The sequence below is a fragment of the Balaenoptera acutorostrata genome, chromosome 1, assembly GCF_949987535.1.
Source record: "Balaenoptera acutorostrata chromosome 1, mBalAcu1.1, whole genome shotgun sequence".
Lineage (NCBI taxonomy): Eukaryota > Metazoa > Chordata > Mammalia > Artiodactyla > Balaenopteridae > Balaenoptera > Balaenoptera acutorostrata.
Genome location: NC_080064.1, coordinates 177444222 through 177467226, shown reverse-complemented (window position 1 = coordinate 177467226; position 23005 = coordinate 177444222). Strand labels below are relative to the sequence as shown.

The following is a 23005-nucleotide window of genomic DNA, read 5'->3' as shown; positions in this document are numbered from 1 at the left end:
AGCTTGGTGTCATACTTAGCATTGGTGGGAAAAGCTTAGATAATTCTAAGTGTAATATGAAGAAACAACAGGTTACCATCTAAATCAAAGAACTTTCAAGTGCTTTATGGTGATTGATCTCAGTTTTTGTCTTTATGGAATATGTTTTTTAAAAATCCCTTCACATTCTTTTGCCTCACAATATGTGCATGTAGAATTTTCTTATTTTGATTTATCTCGGTGATGGTTTTTTCCTTTGAGCTGCTAAATTTTGAGGTTTTTGAGATGTGTAAAATATTAAACATTCATGGTGTCTTTAGACAGGCTTGTGATCTGTTCAACAACATGAGTTAAACTCGGTCATATGATCCTGTTTCTACTGGGGAAGAGCTATAGTGATACAGATAGATTGCTCAATGTTTTGTGATTTTAGTTGAGGCAAAATAATTTCAGATGAAATCTTATGGCCTAAAGATAAACCTGTCACATCTTGGGGGTCCTGTTTGTTACCAAAGCATCTTGTGATTAATTCTTTTTTTACTAGGATGTGAGGCTAGATAGGAGGCCTGGTGTCTGGAGGTTGTCTGACTCTAGAATTGAAACGTTTAAAATGCTTAAAATGCAATCAGAAGTATTTTTTCTTTTCTTTTTCCTTTTCTTTTTCTTTTTTTTCCTTCCTTCCTTCCTTCCTTCCTTCTTTCCTTCCTTCTCGCTCTCTCTCTTTCTTTCTTTCTTTTTCTTTCTTTTTTTGGCACAAAACTTTAGGGAACATGCTCCTTTAATAGAGAGGCTTGGGACTTCATATTGGAGAGTGACCAGGGGTTGGGGAGATATTTTTTCTTGAGGGTTAAATAAACTTGTTAGTCCAATTGGCTATCCCCTAAACTCTATCCAAATGATCTGTAAGTACTTGAGACTGTGTGACAAGTTGTTTTGTGTTTCCACAACATTGTTCCACATGAATTCCACACTGTTGTCTCTCAAACTAATGTCTTATTAAGGATTTCTCTTCCCGGCACCCTTGTCCCCACCCTTATAACGTCAAGTGTAACCCCAAAAGAAGTAAAGATAATCCAAATACTATAATACATGTCTAACATGGGGTACCAGGTCCAAATGTTTTCGAATATACAGCAATATTCTGCATTTCAAGCAATATTTTCTGAACCAATATTGAATATTTTGGGCTTCCCTGGTGGCGCAGTGGTTGAGACTCCGCCTGCCAATGCAGGGCACACGGGTTCGAGCCCTGGTCTGGGAAGATCCCACATGCCGCGGAGCAACTGGGCCCGTGAGCCACAATTACTGAGCCTGTGCATCTGGAGCCTGTGCTCCGCAACCGGAGAGGCCGCGATAGTGAGAGGCCCGTGCACCGCGATGAGGAGTGGCCCCCACTTGCCGCAAATAGAGAAAGCCCTCGCACAGAAACGAAGACCCAACACAGCCATAAATAAAAATAAATAAATAAAACAGCCATAAATAAATAAATAAAATTAAAAAAAAAATATTGAATATTTTGAGTGGCAGTTGCTTGCTCTTATAAATTGATCAGCATTAATTAAATAAAGTATAAATCCATCGTTCTGAACCCTAGCTGCACATTAGAATCATCTGGGGAGCATTTAAAACTGCTAATGTCCACACCCCATTACAATATGAATTAAATCATAACGTCTGGGGCCAGGGCCCTGTGTCTGTAATTTTTTTTTCATATTACTGAAGTAATTCTAGTGTGCAGAATGGGTTGAAACCACTGTAATAGACTTGTAACTTTGTGAATATTTGTTACATTTATTGTGTTCCCTTCAAGACTTGCAGCAGAGTCCAAATGGATGTCTCAGCTGATTCTTGAGTTAAATAACAACTTTTTAGTGGGCTTTCTAGAATTTTTTTTGAAAGACCAGAGATCGACATTTCAGACTATAGAGACTTCTCTAGTTTTATTTCGTATATTCTTAGTTATGCAAATGAACATAAATCTTCAGACTTACGGTTAAAAGAAATTATTGCAGCTTTATAGAATTGAAACTCATCTGAAATAGGAACTCAAAGATAAAAGAATACTTTCTCTTTCTCTTTTTTAAGGGTATTGATGCTTATGGATATAACACATGTAAGTGTGGGGAGAAGTGGTGAATATTTTGTGGAATGATAATTTTGGTGGATGAACTTGGAAAAGAGATCTCTGAAAACTGCTTTAATAACTGCAATATAGTAATAGTGTTCTTGAAATATATATTTAGGTAGATAAGTGTTTATGCTAAAAAGATAATGTTCTCAACTATCATTTACCCCAGACTGTAAAAGATAAACTTTATTTTACACCCACATTTCTCTTCCCACATAGACCTTCTACCAAAGGTACATTAAACATAAAACATGAGAAAAATGAGACTGATGTTTCCACAGCCCTGAAATTCCTATCATTCACACCATAAGTATAAATCTCAGCCTTGACAACCTAATTCATATCTAGCAATAAGACTGCTTTCCAAATTCAGGGTCTTCAGATTTGCTATGGCACGTACACTATAATATCTTCCTAGTGTTTTTTAACTCTTATCTATCAATATAGTTCTGTAAATCTGGGCAAGGGGAAAACTGTACCTGTCAATTTTAATTTTTATTCTGTATCATTAAGCTGTTTGTAAATATTATGAATGGTTTTTGTAAAAATGAAACATGTAACATTTATAGTTTATCTTTATTGGTGCCTTTACCTATACATCTTGTGTATAATCATATTTAAAAGAGGTTATATAAAAATGTTAGGTATATTTCATTTTCAAAGATGATGTTTGTTAGCATAAGTTGAAACTACCTTCTTGGTAATATAAATTTAATAGGCAACAGTGAGTTTTCATTGTAAAAGAATAGTGATCCCTTACTTTCAGATTTCCTAGAACGCAACAGTTTGCTTTCTCGTAGTGTGATGCAAAGCATAGTAATACCTAGTGGATTCTTATTAAATGTTTGTGTAGTGGTATAGATTCTCAAATGTATAACATTGTTTCTTTGAGAAAATGGCTTCTAATTTATTGCAGTTTATGATTAAGGGGAATGATAGCAGTAGTACCTAGTTTCTGTAGAATTCTTTGCAACATATAAAATGCTTATAGGTGATTAAATGAAGATACTTAAAGTGTTCTTATTGAAGGAGAGTTTAATCGTAGAAAGTTCATGAACTCAAAGAAAAATAAGAAAATTTAATTCATCTCAGAAGGGGAGAAGATTATATTTCTTTATTTAAGACTATACTTTTTAGTTCATTAAGAGGGCCTGATTCTTTGATTAAAGATACAGATTTTGCTGTCAGGTCACAATTACATTATTTTGAAATAGTCCAGATACTACATGACAACAAAGATTAATCCATCGCCTTGCTTTTCAGGTTTAGATAATATGATACATGGGTAGATAGCACTTCTTTTAATTCAGTGAAATATGTCTCTGATACTCTTGAATGCTGAATTGTACCTTTTAAAACTGTCTTGGGAAATATTGAATTCAGAGGATATTTTTCACGTGGACCTTCAGACTGAATTTTATAGCAGTAGCCTCTAGTGGTCCTATAAAAGCTAGTTGAACTTGGCATTGCCCTAGAAGCATCTTGAGGTTGGTTGAAAAGCCTTACTTTCAGAGACATGCTGGTCTAAGATTGAATCCCAATCATGTGATTTGCATTAGTTACACTGTAGTATTTTTGACTCTCAGTTTTCTCTATAATGGGTTTAATAAAATCTTCATAGAGGTATTGTGAGGAAAGTGTCTGACACAGTGAGATGTTAAAAAAAAAACATTTTAATAGCCCTTTGAAGGGAAATATATTCCTAGAGAAAAAACCTGGCTGATGTCCTTCTACCTTCCAGCTTTAACAGTCCCACTATAGAAGATGCCACAAATATACTTCTTTGTCCGTTTCTCTGGTGCATTTAGAGAAGCTGTTTTTTCTCTTGCCATAGCACTAAATATTAATAGGGCATCTTGGTACCAGTGATAAGAAATGAGACCATCATTTTAGGATAAGCATCAAGCAATTTTAGGGGACCAATTTCATATTAAAACAGGTTTGGTGCATAATGAATACAGGTACTCCCAAACTGCCTTTATACCTGGTATGAAAAAAAGACTTCAGGTATCTCCAATATCTAGTACCACTTGAGAGAGAAAGATTGTCTCCCCCAGTTAACTGGGCAAGGTGCTTCAATCCATATACATTACATGAAAAAGATTAAAATCTGATTGGTTGTTATTTCTATGTATACAACAGTTTAGGAGTCCTGAAATAAGCCATAATTAAACTTGGTTATCAATTAGAACCTCTACTATTAAAATTTGTTACTTTTCTGTCTTAATTAGAAAAACAGGACTTTATTTCTCTGTTAACTGGTATCATTTCCCTACTTGTTGCATCCGTTCTGCTTTAATTGGGCATCATTTTGCCATTACTTAGGCCTGATTCTCTTGTAGCCTCCCCACCTAGTTTGTGCTTTTGCCTTGCTACACAAAGTGTGTTCCAGGGACCAATGGTATGGGCTTGTTGTTGGAAGATTCTTGTCCCACTCCAGGTGGACTGTATCAGGATCTACATTTTAGCAACATCCCCAAGTGATCCCTATGTTTGAGAAACACTGTTATCAGTGTTTTGTATTTTGTCTAGTGAAACTGTGTTATAGGGAACATCACTTCTGAAAAAGATGATTGGCTACAATATGGGATCTTGTTTTTGATTCAGTCTTGCCATTTATTGTTAAGTTTGATGTTATGAATCTGATGAAACAAAGGGTTATTCTGGAATACATTATCTAAGCTTATGGAATGTAGTTTAGCAGAAATCCCTCAAAACCTCGGCATCAGACTTCCTGGCCTTACCATCTGAGACTCTGTGTCTCAAGTTTTCTTTTGCAAAGTAGAGCGGTAATGCCTGCCACACCTGTTTTTCTGAGGGCTATTAGGAGGATAAACTCAAGTGAGGTCATGTGTGTGAAAGTGTTTGGCAATACCGCCGAGGTGTACCAGGGTAGCTGCCGATGCGAATGAAGATGTTCCTTCAGGCTATCTGAGCCCTGTGTTTGTCAAGGATGGTGATGACTTTGCTGAGTGGTTACTGTGGTAATCGGAACATGTCTGTGTATTCTCTTCAACATTACATTTAGATTTTAACTTAACAGTTTTCTGGCCACAAAAACAGTTATGGCTTCCAGTTGCAAGGAGCTACTAAGAGCCTTTCATAACGCTTTTTGGATGTTGAGCCACCTAAATAGTTTGATGGCATCTTTTGGGTAAATTGTGTGTCCTTAGCATATTTTCACATGTAATATGTTGATGAATAAAATTTCCATAATTCCAGCAGTTCCTACTATGATTATATGATAGCATTTTCAATGAGATACTACTTTTAGTCTTTGAAGCAGGGTTATTTCCTTTGATCTTATAGGTGTAAGTGTCCTGAGCCCAGAGTAGGATGTAATTGTTTGAACCTTCTAATCACATGAGCTCTGATGACTTTTCTCTTTACATTTGATTGAAATGACTCTATATTTCTTCTCTGTATTCTCTGTTTAATGCTTATGAAACTAGTCATGATACTTTTGGTTCATAGATAGCTTTGGTCCAACAAATAATAATTTATGTTTCCCAAAATTTGGAAGCTGGGAGATAAGATATGTTGAAAACCTTTTTCCGAATAGTTTGTGTTCATCTGTTCTTGCTCCTTAAATCCTTTTTGATTTCCTGCTTTATCCAATTATTTGATATATTGTGTAGGGTGCTATTGTGAGAAAGCAGACATATACTGGAAGACAAACAATTAAAAATGCATCCAGTGAAGAGATGACTGTTTATCCTTTAAGGTGAAATAAGTTTGCTTCTGTTTTTGCATTTTAATAATAATTATCTTCTGTTCATTATTAGTCACTGTGCTAGAAACTTTATATGTTGTTTCATTAATATTTTATTACTATGAAGGTGGCACATTTGTAGTAAACGTTGCAAGCAGTACAGAAAGTAAAATGTGAAAGTCTTCTCTACCCTTCCAAATGGCCCAGTCCAACTCTCCAGCAGGAAACAATGTTAGCATTTTCTTACGTCCTTCTAGAAATTATCTGTGTGTATACTAACCATACATGTGTGTTTTTGCTGCTTTTTTAATGAAATGGATTCATACCACATAGGCTCTTCTGCAGCTAGGTTTTATTCACACATGAAGATGTACTTTGGACTTCTTTCCCTAGCAATAATCCTGATTTAACTCATTCTTTTTGTGCAGAATACCCAAGGTATGGATATGACAGAATTTAAGTCCCCTATTGATAATTTAGGTGGTTTCCAGTTTTCATAGTTACCAGCAGTGGTGCAGTCAGCGTCTTTATCTGGACATTTATCTTTACACATTGTTCAAGTATATCCAGAGGGTAAACTCCCAGTAGAACTGTGAGTCAAAGGATGAGGGTATTTCAAATTTTGATTAGCAGTGCCATGTTGCTCTTTTAGAAGGTTGCACCAATTTGCATTTCAAACAAATTTAACTCTAAGAAGAATCAAGACTTAGAGACTCTAAGAGTGTAAGTAACTTGACCTAGGTTCTCAACATTAGTAACCCGTAGAGTCAACTTTCAAATTCAGACCCACCCAGGCCATTTCTTCTAAGCCACAGATATCTCTGATGCCATTTTATAACATAATTTCAGCTTTGGAACTAGGAAGCATCATTCCATATTTTTTTTATATTCTCATTCCATTGTAAATACATAGCCCTTTATGGTTTTCAAAATATTTTTACATTCTCATAGTAATCCTATGAGGTGGACATTGATTCCCATCCTGATTTATACATGTGAAGAACTGAGGCTCAAAGAAAAATATCTTAAATTTTAAAATGTAATCAGAAGATGGTCTTTGGCCAAAGGCCTTATAGTCAGTCCCCAAACAGCTAAAGCACTCAGGACATAAAAATGCTAGTATAGAAAAGGTGAAATAGGAAGTGTGAGATTAGTGGCTTCGGATGTATTGATATTGGCATGCTATATTCATGAACAACAGGAAATACACTAAAATATCTGGCCATAGGGCTCCATCACACCTCAAGCCAGTGTCTCAAGAATAGCTTTCTTTTGGCAGTCCCTGTGTGTCATGGCCCTGGGGAAAACAGGTGATTTCAACAAAGCTCTTTTAAAATTGTTCATTATATTTTATCCAAAACTTATTTTAAACTTCCCGCATAAATACTATTATCACTGCATTTATAATCACATAGCATTACATTTATCACAATAATTCATTTTTATGATGTTGAATCTTCCACTCTCTCATCTCTTTTCCTGTTTTCTCTGGCTCAGACCAAATTTTTTTCTCATTTGTCTCATTTCTAAAGAAATAAAGTCTTTCTCTGTGTGGCCTTAAGGTCAACTCTTGACTTTAGATGGAAACTTTGCTGTTCTCCTGGTCACCTGAATTCTCACACAAATACATCCATTGAACTTAATCTGTAAACATTTCTTAGAATAATTTTTGTCTGCTTTTGCTTTTTTATTGTTTTTTACTTATAATCCACAACTTATTTATACAGTCAATTTGATTGTTCCCATTTTATGATTGAAGAAAGTGAATCATAGAAAGCTTATATGATTTACTTCAAATACAAGCCAAAGTCAGAGTTCAAATTATTCTTTACTCTCCACTTGTACCTACTTCATTACAAGAAATCTCCAAGTTACAAAACAAGTTGTGCTCCAAAAATCATTCGTAAGTCAGTTATTTGGCACTTGAACTGCATTTTACCACACTGGGGAAAAAATGTTATAAATGGTGATTAGGTCCCTTGGCTGGCCTGCAAAAATCTATTTAACTCTTATGTAACTACAATATGATGCATTTGCAATAAAAATAAGAGAGAATGATAGTTGTAATTCTTGTTACAAAGAAAAAGAAAAATTATTTTTCCTGACGAAAAGCAGATTTAATTAGATAGGGAAACAGATGAAGTTGCGGAGAGTCTACAGAGGATTTCAGGGTACTTTGATGAGTGTCCCAGGTTGATGGCATTCTGTCTTAAGCCCAGTTTCACTTGAAAACTTTGAGGATTTTTGTCAGATACTTCTCACTAGCGTAACCCACCTGACAGCTGTGATTATAGTCAATAGGGCTGATTGAATTAAATACCAAAAATAGACCCTCTGAAATGATATCAACCAACCTAGGATGGTCAGAACAAATCGACAAACTAGAAAAAGTCTTCCTTCTTTCCTGATGGAAGGGCCAAGAGGACGTCTTGATTTTCCCATTTAGCCTGGAAGATTGCATCAGCTCCGGTAGCTTGGCTGAGGTCTGAAGAGAAGGCTTGGGAACATGAGTCATGGGTAGAGGCAAGAGAAAGCTTATGCCCTCTGTGATTTCTGTGGAGTATTTGTACAATGAGAGTTTCTAATTCCGAGAAATGACAATTTATCTCATCAAGCAATTGCTTCTTACATTTTCTAGACTATCTTTCACTTAACCATACAAATAAACATCTTATATTTCAATTAACTTTTTAAGAACTCTAGTGCCTTTTTAGATGGCCTTTGATTAATACATTTTGTTGTTTTCAGAACATTTGCATACAGCTTTTTCTTTTGTTAACAACAAAGGGGAGGATATATCCTTCAGTAAAAAGAAGCTTAAGGGAGCAGACCTTGCTGAGATGGCACGTTAAGAAAGTGATGGAAAAAAGATTAGAGTTTGTGCCTCCTGGGTCACTTTAGGGCTCTTACCAGTTTATCTACCTTATCTTCCCACTAGTTGGATAATACTTTTAACTACCAATGCTTTGTGTTGGGGATATCATTTGAGTGTTTTATAGGAGGTGTTTATACCCAGGAGTGATTTACTGAAGAAGAGAGCAACTGTGTTGACCACAGTTCAAAATCTTTCTCAGGGACTTCCCTGGCAGTCTAGTGGCTAAGACTTCGTGCTTCCACTGCAGGGGTGGTGGATTCAATCCCTGGTCGGGGAACTAAGATTCCGCATGCTGTGTGGGTTGGCCAAAAAAAAAAAAATCCTTCTCAATGGTCATTATAAAAGGAAGTCGGGATTGGCAGACTACTTTCCAAAGTGACGGTAAGGCTGATGAGAGAAGTAGCATCTGCTTGATGTACATATATGTTTTGATATTTATAAATGCTTTGTCTTTTCCACTAAAATAATTTATGAAGAAAATTTTTAATGTCTACATTAATTCTTCCATTTCTTACAGCGTTGATGTTTATATAGCTGAATGGGTGTGTGTGTGTGTGTGTGTTTGAGTGTTTGATGAGCTCTATCTGAAAGGAAAATAAGTCAATAATGCTAAATTTGCATCCTAGTACAGTGAGTATCTTCTGGGTATTAGTGTTCACATTGAAACGTTATGCATCGTTCTGGCATTCCCTGTTCAGAAATACCCCTGTTGAGCAGTTTACAAATTGGGTGAAAATATACATAGGAATCTTCCTCATGGGTGACCCAGGTTTGTCATAACCGTGTACTCAGACTGAAAAGAGACGATTTCTTCTAGTACCTGTGTGTCTGACAGAGGTGGGGAGAGACTGGAGAGAGATTTCTCCAGAAGCTATTTTGTCCACTCAGAAAAATGCCATGCCAGAAGGGTTAGTGAGCCAAACAATGGTTTTCTTTTTTTTCTTGTTGGCTTTCATGTGTAGGTTAAATAGACCACTAGCATTTGATGACCTATTTTTCTTACTGCACATTTCCACATTTTGTGTGTATGTTGGTCAGAGGGTGATAAGTGGGCAAGGGGAGAGGAAGAAGGCTGTCTGTTTTTGCCTTTGTTTGTTGACTGGACAGAAAAATATTACTGGTAATTTGAACACTAATTTTTCCTTTACACTGAAGGCCTGGACCCTTTGGTGGAGGGGAAAAAATTAATAACAAAAATCTCACTTGAAGCAAATCCCAGCCATAGTATTCTTTTTCTTGTGTGCAAGCATTGCTACCTGTAAGACATAGCATAGAAAACAAATTATTAAGTTCATGGCAACTTATGTGGCATGTTTTATTATTTTTTTAGCATTACATTCATTGGTTTAGGGGATAAAACTTTTGCATCTGATATCTTGGTTGCCACAGTTCTTAGCTTAGCTAATTAGTTTTTATTTTCTTTTGTTTATTCTTATTCTAGGACCTGAGTGACTTAGAGGAAAAATCATATTTTCTTGACATTTTTCAAAGACATAAGGCATTCTTAAGATTATTCACATTACTGAACCTACACAACTAATTGCTTCAAAGTAGCCCTTCATTTTGCCCATTATTCCTATATCAGAACACCTCAAGCATGATATTATTGAAAAGCTAAAGAATGATATTGGTATCTTCTGTCTCTTCTACCCCCTTCCCACCCCCATCCTAAAATGTTCTAATTCTTAACTGATACTTGCACATCTAGGATGAGGAGAGAAGACAGGCACTGAAAATAGAGATGGGGCAGGGAGGAAGTGGTCAGTGGGATAGGAGAGGGTTCTCAAGGTGCATGGTGTAGCTGGGAGGAAAGAAGAGGAGGCCTAACCCATGGCTGGTTCTGTTGCAGGTGCGCTGGGCTTCCCCCAGTGCTTTCACAGCTCCTGCAAGAACCCTTGTTTTCAAAGAGCTGTTTTAAAATAGTTTTCCTATCTTTTTTACATAATTGCCTGCCTGACTGTAACTGGATGATTTTATATCATTTTCTTTCTTAGGGTCAAGAAATTGGAGCATGGCTATGAACAACGGAAGCAACGATTTTGTGGTTCTGAGCAATGGCGGCATCGCAACCAGTGCTACCAGCCCTCGTCCCCTCACCCCCTGTGACGGAGATCCTGCAGCCCAGCAACTCACCCCCAAAGAAGCGCCCAGAACAAAAGTGAGTCCAAATGGATGCCTGCAAGCTAATGGCACAGTTAAATCATCCTTTCTGCCTTTAGACAACCAAAGAACGCCTCAGATATTATCCCAGTGCTGCCATCCTTGCCCATACCATCACCCTTTGACTACCCATGACAGTCACCAGGAGTGCCATCCCGAGGCTGGCCCTGCAGCACCTCCTGCTTTGGCCTCGTGTTGCATGCAGCCACACTCAGAGTATTCTGCATCTCTCTGTCCAAACCATTCACCTGTTTATCAGACAACGTGCTGTCTTCAGCCCTCTCCATCCTTCTGCCTGCATCATCCGTGGCCTGACCATTTTCAGCATCAGCCTGTGCCGCAGCATATAGCCAACATAAGGTGAGTGGTCCAGAAGTTTTGCTGAACTTTCTCATTCAACTAATTCCACATGAATGTGTTTGTTTGTGTTGATTTCTCCAGAAGGAGGAGAGAAAAATGTATCAGGGAAAGGAAACCAGTAAAAGTGCATATTTCAGGAATTCCCTGGCGGTCCAGCGTTTAGGACTCCACACTTTCACTGCCGAGGGCCCAGGTTCAATCTCTGGTCGGAGAACTAGGATCCCAAAAGCCACGTGGCGTGGCCAAAAAAAACCAAAAACCAAAACAAAACAAAATGCATATTTTGTGGATTGTGTGAAGCCTACTAAAATGCAAATGAAGTAATATTATATCTGTTTTATCCATTAACTTCTTAGTCAATTAAACCCTTCCTTCTGTTTTCTCCTTCTGCGAGCTGGTTAGATGTCCCTGCTAGGCCTTGAATTATAAAGTTCAGTAAAAGGTTTTATTGTTAGTAATTTCTATTATTAAACATGGGGGATAGATATATTTGTGATGAGGCTGCCTAAACAGGAGTCTTGTATTTGCTATTATTGATAGTGATCAACATTTACAAAAAAGAAGTACAAAACCAGCTGCTTCCTTATGGGTGTACTCACAATTTCTATTCATGTGGTTTGGGTGACTGTGTAATACGTTGAGATCGTATGAAGGCAACAATTCCTTTTAGCAGATGAAACCTATAAATCTGTAGCATAGGACTTTAAAAAATATTTTTTGTAAAACGTTTTCAGATCTAGTAGATTGAAAAGTACTAGAAAAATCTCTATCATTGCCAGTTCTCCTTCCCATTTCAGGCCATAGTTTCTCTGATATGTGCTTTCCAGCTATTTTTTCCGTGGGTAAGTTAAATCACATGTACTGCAGGTGAGCAATGGTAATATATTTTTAAAAATACTGAGTACTTTATAGAGACCAAGAATTATTTCACATTTTTTGGTAATAAAAAGTCTTAAAAGAGCTAGAAGACAACCTTCTCATTTAAAATTAGGGTATACTTTATGTACAGGGAAATGCACGTATCTTAAGTGTAGAGTTTGATCAGTTTTGACAGATGTATACACTAGTATAATGCACACCTCGGTCGGATGTAGAACATTCCTGTCACCCCAGGAAGTTCCTTTATGCCACTTCTTAGTCATTCCTTCTCTCCTCATCAGAAGCACTGTTCTGAGTTCTGTTACCATAAATTATTTTGTTTGCTCTGAAACTTCATATGAATGGAATCATACAGTAGGTACTCTTTTGTGTCTGGCAATTTTGACTCATAACATTTTTGAGACCGTCTAATTGCTATGTGTATTAGTTTCCCTTTTTATTGCTGAGTAGTAATCCATTGTATGCATATAGCATATTCACTTTTAATTAAAGAGTGAGTACAGACTTCCAGTTCTAAAATAAATAAGTCATGAGGACATAATATACAGCATGATGACCATAGCTAATAATACTGTATCGTATAGCTGAAAGTTGCTAAGAGAGTAGATCTTAAAGGTTCTCATCACAAGAAAAAAAAATTTTGTAAATGTGTGTGGTAATGGATGTTAACCAGACTTACTGTGGTGATCATTTTGCAATATATACAAATATCGAATCATTACGTTGTATACCTGAAACTAATATAATGTTATACGGCAATTATATATCAAGTTTTTAAAAAGTCACATCCAGACAGGGATTAAGTAATAAATACTTTTCACCTTCATCAGATTTTAGATGCTGCTGAGATTATCTGGTTTCACTCTTTTGAAAAGAGAGGAAGAGAAAGATGGGGAAAATGACAAGGGGTGGGGGGTAGGGGGAGTCTTCTCTAGCGTGTTTCTACAGTTTCTGAATACATTTTTCCATATTAGATGTGAGAGTCTTTTAGTTTATAGAACTATAATGAAAACACTCACCAAAGCCATTTCTTAGAAGATTGGTCCTGACAGCATTGTGCTGCATGGCCAGTTTTAGACTCTTTCCACTTTGAATGAAACAGTGTAAGTAAGTGGTTAGTTTTGAAATTTTATGGTCATAAATATTGATATTCAGAATCATAAATTATATGGTTGCAGGATGTGAGATGAGATAGAGAGTTCTACATTTTGAAGCTGATCCCTCCTTTAAAAAACTTCACAAAGTAGTAAAACAACAGATAAGTAACCAATTGTTTCAATATGATAGGCATTGTCAGTATTTTCAGGACTTTGGCTTACCATTTCTGAATGACCTAATTTTAAAGGAATGAGAGTCCTATATACATACAACTTTAAATAGAATGGCATTAAAAAACAAACTGATAAAAAGTGCCATATTTGTCCATCAGGAAGAGTTGTAGAGGAAACTGGAATTTTATGTGAGAAATCTTTCATATTAGAATTTTATCTCAAGAATTTGAGCCTTTTGATAAACTGCAACAGACATAGAATCTTTTTAAAGATGCCTGCGAAGGAATGGTATGTGTCCAGTTGTGTATATTACATACTTTATTGTCAAATGTCTGCTTCCAGAAACTCTTCCCTATCTGCTACATTTATGAATTTACATAATCAACAATATTTACTGAGTATTTGTATGTGCCAGGCACCAAAGATGTAGTTCTAAATGAGATGAGACTTTATTTTTTCCTTCATAGAGCTATAAGCTAGTAGGAAGGGAGACAGAAAAGCAAACAGGCAGCTACAATATTGTGATAAGAGATACCAAGAAGGGACATACAGGGATGAAAATGAAAAACATTACAAATGGAGAAGAGGTTGTCTTGTAGACAGTGGGAGTAGTTTGTATGAAGATGTATAAAGTAGTGTGAGCACAGCTCCAGCGTAGCTGGGTATGACTAGGCCCTGAAGGAACAAAGAGTAATAGCAAGGGGAGAGGTATATTGGGACTAAATCCTGAGGGACATTGTAAATCACATTAGGAGATCTCAGGACTGTATCCTGAGGCCAGTGGAGAGGCAGTATAGATTTTTGTGTGTGCACAACTTTTTTATTATGAAAAAATATATAGAACATAAAATTTATCATTTGAACCATTTGTATGTGTACAATTCAGTAGCATTAAGTACATTCACATTGTTGTGCAACCATCACCACCATTCTTTCTCCAGAACATTCTTCATCTTCCCGAACTGAAACTCCATACCCTTTAAACAATAATTTCCCATTCTTCCCTCCCCCAGCCCCTGTCAACCACCGTTCTATTTTCTATCTCCATGAATGTGGCTATTCTAGGTACCTCATATAAGTGGAATCATACAGTATTTGTTCTTTTATGACTGTCTGATTTCACTTAGCATACTGTCTTCAAGGCTCATCCAAGTCATAGCATGTATCAAAATTTTCTTCCTTTGTAAGGCTGAATAATATCCCATTGTATGTATATACCACATTATGTTCATCCATTTATCTGTCGATGGACACTTGGGTTGCTCCACCTTTCGGCTATTGTGAATAATGTTGCTATGAACCTGTGTATACAATATCTGTTTGAGTTCCTGCTTTCACTTCTTTTGGTTATATACCCAGAAGTGCAATTACTGGATCATATGGTAATTCTATGTTTAACTTCTTGAGGAACCACCAGACTGTTTCCACAGCTGCTGTGCACATCCTTGCTGACCCTTGTTCTTTTCTGTTTGTTTATTTTTTTTTAATTGTTTTATGATAGCCATCCTAATGGGTGTGGCATTACAGATTTTTGAGCAGAAAAGAAACACTATCAGATTCACATTTTAGAGAGGTCCATAAACTGCATGGTGGAGAGTAGATTGAACTGGAGGAAGACGGTTAGAAGGCTTATTATAGTAATTCAGGTGAGAGCTGGCGGTGACTTGATCCAGGGTTTAGAAGTAATTTCAGCTAGAGAGATTTATGAGGTAGAATCTACTAGATCTGGTGAACCATTGGATATGGGGGAGGAAAGGAAGAAGAATCACAACTGATTTTCAGTTTCCTGGCTTGAGCAACTAGATGGGTAGATGGTAATGCTGATCACTAAAATAGAGAGGATAGGAGAAGAACTCCAAGCAAGCAGAGCTTCTGGGGATGGAGGGTGGGGCAGTAACAGTGGAAGAGTGTGATCCTTTGAGCTTTCTTGAAAGAATGAGGATGCTGAGTAATACGTAACAATTACATTGAGGGTAACAATACTGTTGGAGGTTATCCTAGGATGAAAACTGCAGCTTTTAGGTTCAGCCCAGCATGTATTTATTTGCAGAATTGTGCTATGGGCAAGGCACTAAGCCAGGTGCTGTGTCTGTCTTTCCCAAACCAGTAATATACCCACCGAAGCAAATGTGGACATGGATATAGCTACTGTGTAAGGGAGAGCAGGGCAGTTTGGGATAGGTTATGTGGGATGTCCTCGCTGAGAAATTCTGTAAATGAGGATGTCATGTGATACTTTGCTGCCTTTTATTAGTTATTCTACCCAACACTTTTAGGAAACTTAGAACGAAGGTTCTAGAGGCTGATCTCTATCAGGAATGTTAACTCTCTAAATCTATTTTCCTTTTGTGATTTCTTGCCTGTTGCTTTTTTGTTTTTTAAGTATTTGTTTATTTATTTATTTATGACTGTGTTGGGTCTTCGTTTCTGTGCGAGGGCTTTCTCTAGTTGTGGCAAGCGGGGGCCACTCTTCATCACGGTGCGCGGGCTTCTCACTATCGTGGCCTCTCTTGTTGCGGAGCACAGGCTCCAGACATGCAGGCTCAGTAATTGTGGCTCACGGGCCCAGTTGCTCCACAGCATGTGGGATCTTCCCAGACCAGGGCTCGAACCCGTGTCCCCTGCATTGGCAGGCAGATTCTCAACCACTGCACCACCAGGGAAGCCCTTGCATTTAAAAAAATTGATAATCTCAAATACTTAATGAAGCGTTATTCAATTAATGTTTAAGATGTATTCATGACTTGATAAAAGTATAGAGTATTCACATCGCTAAAAAGTATCTTAAAGGTTGATGGCCTTGGAGTAAAATTGTGTACAGATGGAAGATCCTAGGCACTTTCAATTGCTATTACTCTTTGCACCTACACCACAAATGCGCCCACCTGGTTGGTATTTTGTTTTATTTTTAAAGTTGTTATTTGTTTGTAAAGTACTTAAGCCATAGAGAATGTTTTAAAGAGTCAATCAAATAGAAAATATAATTTTATCCCAGCTCCTTTGCCGCCTCCTTTCTGTCATTCATATTCCCATTTCTCTTTTCCCCACCTTCTGTACTACAGTAAGTTCTGTTTCATCCCTTCTTGACTCTTTAAGCTGTAATAAATCTATCTAAAAGATTCATTATAATCAACCACTTGTATATGTCTTTTGCTTTTTAAAACCCTCTGTTAAGCTTCTGGTTGATTAAATTAAGATCATTGCAAGGATCACATTTAGGATATTCTCTTTTGATTCCATTTATCACCAAATATTAAGTAGTTCAAATAGATCTCTTTTTTTTAATTTTATTTTATTTTATTTATTTATTTATTTTTAGCTACATTGGGTCTTTGTTGCTGCATGCGGGCTTTCTCTAGTTGCGGCGAGCAGGGGCTACTCTTCATTGTGGTGCGCAGGCTTCTCATTGTGGTGGCTTCTCTTGTGGAGCACGGGCTCTAGGCACGCAGGCTCCAGTAGTTGTGGCATGCAGGCTCAGTAGTTGTGGCTTGTGGGCTCTAGAGCGCAGGCTCAGTAGTTGTGGTGCACGGGCTTAGTTGCTCCTCGGCATGTGGGATCTTCCCGGACCAGGGCTCAAACCCATGTCCCCTGCATTAGCAGGTGGATTCTTAACCACGGCGCCACCAGGGGAGTCCCCAAATAGATCTCATTTTAAAGCTTCTGGCTTTTTCATTTGTAGATTCCTATCCTTATACCCATCACTCAGCTGTTGATTAATGTGACTAAGTGAGAACACTAAGGAATTAAAAATGGCAGAAAGTGGTCTCTCCTTACCATGAGACAGAGCCCATACCCATAAGTCCTCAACCTAGCTGATCATCAGGATCACCAGGGGAGTTAAAGAATAAAATAAGTATGATAATAATAAGGAGAAGTTCCTTTTGCAATAGAAACAATAAAGCACTCAGGAGTTCAGAGGTGAGAAGGATCCCTGGAGGTTAGTAAGTTTAGGGGCAGGCTGAGTGAGAAGAGAGAATTTGAGTGACCCTTGAAAGATGACCAGGACATGATAAAGGGACTGCCTGCAGGACGCAGAACGTAGAAGGTGGGGGGAAGTTGGAAGGGGAAAGCGTACAAAAATAGAAGTCTACTTAAGGAAGTGTAAAGAGAAGAGGATGGCCAGAGTGAAGGGGCCATTTGGATGGTCAGGAGAGACAGCTTTTCCTAATTTTACATCCTGAATACAGTCAAGTTATCTAAAAGGCTGAATGGTAATTCAAGTTATCTAAAAGGCTGATTTGCTCTTTATCCTACAAAGATCTGGAAAATGCTTCTCAGGAGCCAGTTACGTTCCATGTGTGCTGGTTGAAGCAAAGTTTTGAATGATTCATTTGGAAACCTTCTTACTGCCATATTAAAGTGAAAGGGTAATGGTATTATGACACAATTACTAGGGAGCTCTGCATCCAAAAATAGCATACAAGATTTCTAATCCAAACTGTACTTACGTTTTAATTTGGTGTTGCAAAAAATGTTCTTGATTGTAATAAGGGACTCCATAAATGATACTTGGCAATGGCCATAGACTCATTATCATGGTAGGGAACCTGTGATAGTTTTGGGTGCCTGCCAAATGCATTTTTATTTCTCTGAGGGTGATTTTGTAGACATATGGTCACGTTGAATGTTCCCCATGGCACCCTGGAGGAATTAGAGCTATACTGAGTTAAGAAGGCTTGGCACAGAGGGGACCATGGAACTCTAGCATTAGCTCAGCCCCTGAAAGCTTAAATAAACATGGTCCCTGCCTCCCCATACATTGTGACTATATAATTTTTGTAACCTATATTTCCTTTCTCCTCGGGTTCTTTACTAGTTTTCCAATTTCACTCTCACTTTTCTCAGAGGTTTTCTTTTTGTTTCCCCTTAGGACACTAGTTACTTTCTATGAAGGGAACTCTTTTTCCTAAAAAGTAAGAAATGAGAATTCTTGTATTATGTTAAAAGAGATAGAATCTACCACTTGAAATCTGGTTCTTCTGTATATGTTGTATCATAACATCCAGGGGTAAATTATAGACCTGAGCATCATTTTCCAAAGGGTCTTACTTTGCTACACCTGGCCTGCAATGCTCCACCCTTCTCCCTTCCCTGAGCCCTGGCAGTTGTGTTATTTTAGTTAGTTAGGAAATTTGAACCAAAAATCACTCTGAACACTTCATCAGCAGTGTAGCGTGAACCTTGGCATTAACACCGATCCCAGAGTCTCTGATTTGCCCAAAATGCCAGACTCAACTCAAATGGCTCTTCTAAGATGTTGGAGCAATGAACGGAGAAATTCAAGGTTGCTCACTTACTTAGCAAGAATTTAATGAATACTTAGTAAGTGTTAAGTGCTGGAGACAGAGGTAAAAACTGCAAGCATGGTCCCCAATTTCAAAGATGTAGAGGTAATGTGGACAGGGTAAGATACTTAGATTTCAGCATGGGCTGACCTCAGATAGATAGCCTTCTTTTATCTACAAATATTGATGGCTGTATTCTCTGGAGCACAAAAGTTAAAAATCAGAGCTTTTGCAGGGGCACAAGCCAAAAAGAAGAACCAGACTATGTATCGTTTTCTAAATTCATTTTCTCTGCTTTTCCTCTCTTACCATTGGAAGGTTACTAATAGCTAAATAACCATTTGTCTTTATATACAATTGCCATAAATAGTAACCTGGCCAGGACTGCTTGGCAGGTGTCTTTGGCAGGAAGGAATGGTTAAACTGCTTTCTTTAGACCTGTGATGTTCAGGAGGGTCCAATAAGATTAAAAATTCAGTTCCTCAGTCACGCTAGGCACATTTCAAGTGCTCAGTAGCCAGATGTGACGACTGGCTACCATATTGGACAGCACAGATACAGAACATTTCCATCACTGCAGAAACTTTTATTGGACAGGACTATCTTTCTTGCCTCTGTTAAAGCAACTGAGATCCCTTTTTAACCTCTGTGGCAGCAAATTGAGCACGTATGATGTAGAGTAACAGCAGTATTTGGCAGTAAATACCCTTTTTGGTCAACATAATTCTAATTAGTTGGAGTATGATTGCTTGTATTTTGTTTGAAATATAACACTAAGAAATGACAAAAGATAAAATCCCTTTTCTTCAAAAATCTGAAGGACTAAATCCCCATATTATAAAAAATCGTAGCCAGTAGGCAATATCCCTCGACATCTTCTAGAAGCCACAGTTACATCTTACAAAAACTTCTGCAGATCAAGCCAAAGGCGAAAGTATCAATTTATTGAATTTTTAGTTGCCTGGGCTTTTTGTTTTTTGTGTTTGTTTTTTATTGAAGTATAGTTGATTTATGGCCTGAGCTTTTTGTAAGTAGATCTAAAGTACAAATGTCAAAACAAATTTTTTCTGAAAGGTAGATAAATAAGTACAGCTAGCCTCTAGAAGTAATTGCTAGTGCTGTATTACAGCTCTCACTTTTCTTTCCTCAATCCTTCCTCCTTTCCTCACTACACAACATGAGGTGGGAAGAGCATGGGCTTTAGACGGGAATACCTGTGTTTGAATGAATCCTGGCTCTGCCATTGAATAGCTTTGTGATCTTGGGTAAATATTGCATCTCTCTCAGCCTTAATTTCTGTCTCTGTAAAAATGGAATAACAGTGGTTATTTTTTTCACATAACATAGTGCCTAGAACCAAATTATTAGTCTCCTTTCTCTTCTCCTTCTACATTTGTTCCTTTCATTTTCTTCTCTTAAATTTTTGTTGTTGTTGTTGTTCTTTGCTGTGTGCACTTAATTCTGTTAGTATTGTGACAGAAATCAAGCTGTTACTGAATCCTGATTTAAATGAATACACGATGTATTGCTTTTCATTCTTATTTATAAATTGCATACTTTTTACCCCATCGACCTACAGGAAAGAGCAAGTGGGAAAGATGGTCACTAATTTGCCTTCTAGAAGAGGAAAAGGGGGGGTGTTGAGAATAAATGGGCCTCTACAGCCCCAAAGAGTCAGAGCCTTTATGCTTTATATTAATTGTAACATCTGATTATGACAGTTAACTTTAGACGTCTGGTAAGATTTAATCTTGATTTCACTGAAACCAAGGTTTATTTTTACATTCCTTAAAGTAGTCAAAATTAACTTTTTTAAAACAGGATAATGTTTGTAAAATTTAAAATGTTCCAAGCTTGCTTGCCAAAGTAAGTCAGTTTGGCAGTCAGATTGAGTGAAGGCCTATTTTATTAGTAGGACTTCTTTTAGAGACTTCTTTATACTGTAAATGAACCAATTTCAGAGTGTGCTATGCCTCATGGAATGCATTGCAGTCTGTAATACATTTCAGACTATGAGCCTTGGTCATCTCTTTCTTTAATAATAAATGTCAGGAAACAATACCCTCTTTATTTCTTGAAATTAATATAACATTTTGGAATGAAACAAATATATTCTTTAATTACCCCCTTTCTATAGTACTCCTACTTGTTTAGCAGGTTCTAGAGAGTGAAGAAAAAAGAGGAATGGTTCAAATTTTTCTTTTCAGTTAAAAAAAGTTTAAAAAGGTAAAATATTTAGCAAACAGTAAAACATAAAAGACATTGTTATGGATCAGTTACATCGCTGATTGCAGGAAAAAAACCAATTGTACTACTGCGTCTTCTTTCCAAACTTAAGTGGATTGTTAGGTGTAATTTAAAAGACTTTATAGAACTTCACATTTATAGGAGAATTTTCATTGCTGTACTGTGTTGTGTTCTTTTCAGCAAAATTGATTCTACAAAATCATGTCTGTTTTTAAAAAAACACAAACCAGAGAGTCAACTGCTTGGTATTTTGGAGTTTAGTGCCTGGGGCATCACTGGAACTCAAATATTTGTTGAATGAATGATTATCACTCCCCCTCCCCAATTCTCAGGACATCTTTTTTTACGTGAAAAATTGACAAAGCTTAAATTTTTTAAAAACCTCACAAAGTCAGATTGGTCCCTGCCATCAAGCCATTTATTGTCTAATAGGAGAGAGATGATTGGGGCAAAAATAACCACAGTCTCTGAGATCCAAAATCAGAGTTTAGAGGGGTATGTGAGTCCCAAAGAGGGAGATGGGGTCATAGGATAGCTTAGAGAAAGCGCCATGGGAGATGAAATGGGTCTTTCAAAAACAGACAGGAGACGAACTGCCTGAAATACGGGAGAGGAGGCCGGCAGCACATGGGAGTGGGAGCAAGTGTGAGGCAGACTGGCAGGCAGTGTCCTTTGTCTGGAGAAGAGCTCAGAGGAGGCGGCCCAGGGCATTGTGCCTACTGGATTCATCTCATTCGACCTTTGGAGAACAATATGCTATAGTTAGTCAAAGAAGACTGCTCCCCCAAAACAGTGGATTCCAAATGTTATGGAATCATCATAAAAAGCGCTTATTAAGTATCTAAGTACTTTATATGCAGTAATTACATAGTTCTAATACCTTTGATTCATTGATATTTCCCTAGGCTTGTTTGTTGAACCATTTCTTTTGTACTGCTTTTTGTGTATCTCCAGGGCCTACCAAGGTGCCTGGCATTTAGTAAACACTCAGAAATTGTTGAATGACATGAATAAATAATTGAACATCAGTCAAGTCCTTTTTATGCAGAACTCAATTTTGTGATGTCTTGATAGTGAAAATCAGGCACACTGGTCTCCTGGAGTAAGATATTTCCCAAACAGTGGGAGAAGGTTTAAAAGGCTTTGTTCCCTTAACCCTGTTTTATTAATTGTTGTTTGAGTCTGTTTGAGGGGTAGCTCCTCCTGTCCTTTAAATCACCCCCCCCCCCAATGCCTTGGTTTCTAACTTTAAAAAAAAATTACAGCCTCATTCATGAAGACGTAAGAAAGGAAAGGTAAAGACCCTGTTCACTCCCACAGCTCCTAAGCTACTTTCATAAATGATTCTGGAGCCCTTTTGAGGAAGACAGGGAGGGGCCAGGAGACTCTGTGCACTGGGGAGAGTCAGCCCAGAATAACCTTTCTGTTTGCTCAGCTCTGGTCACCTCCAGGATATTTGCAAATCTAGTATAAGAGACTTTATAAGCAGTCAGCAGATTATAGAACTGGTGGACGAAACATAAATTCCTAAATAAGAGTTGGGGTTTTTCTTTGTCCATATGTATTTTATGACTTGGAATAAAACGAGAGGGTCCAGGGCCAGATTTGATGCCATATTCTATGTGAATTTGCTGAGTTGTTGGTTTAGGTAAATTAATTACTTCTCCCCATTTGAATGGTACAGGGAGGGCTCTGATAGTTATCAAATAGCTTGAGATTCAAGCATGATGATTTCTACAGGAATGTGAGCAGTTTACTCTTTCTAAACACTATTTTGTGTGTCTAGTAAGAAACAAGGATGGACAGCTAATACATTCATTCCTTCAGACCCTCTTTGTGCATCTGTGGTCACTTGGGCCTGCCCGCCTCCCCCTTCCTAAAACACTGCTTTCATTATGTCACTCCTCTGCTCAGAAATCTTCCATAGTTTCCGCAGACTCCTTGACCTGACAGTGAAGGTCCCTTTAAAGGGATTGGAGTGTTTTGTGGGGGAAGGAAAGGTAGTTCAGGGAGGAGGAATCTTCTAGCCCTGGTGAGGAACGAGGTGACAGATATCAGGGAATAAGATTACTGTATCAGACTTTTTCCCCCTACACTTTAGAAGTTTAC

General features: G+C 37.6%; 1 protein-coding gene across 5 annotated transcripts in view; it reads left to right on the top strand.

Annotated features, from left to right (window-relative positions):
- The window catches only part of DISP1 (dispatched RND transporter family member 1), a 209480-nt gene that overhangs the window by 146928 nt on the left and 39547 nt on the right, over window positions 1-23005 (top strand). For 4 of the 5 annotated variants that reach the window (XM_007172041.2, XM_007172040.2, XM_007172042.2 and 1 more), the window contains exon 2: window positions 10689-11214. In XM_007172041.2, the coding sequence (XP_007172103.2) occupies window positions 10706-11214 (509 nt within the window). In that variant the 5' untranslated portion in view covers window positions 10689-10705. Of the gene's footprint in view, window positions 1-8966; window positions 9076-10688; window positions 11215-23005 lie in introns of those variants that run through there. The other variant, XM_007172038.2, reaches the window with a different exon arrangement.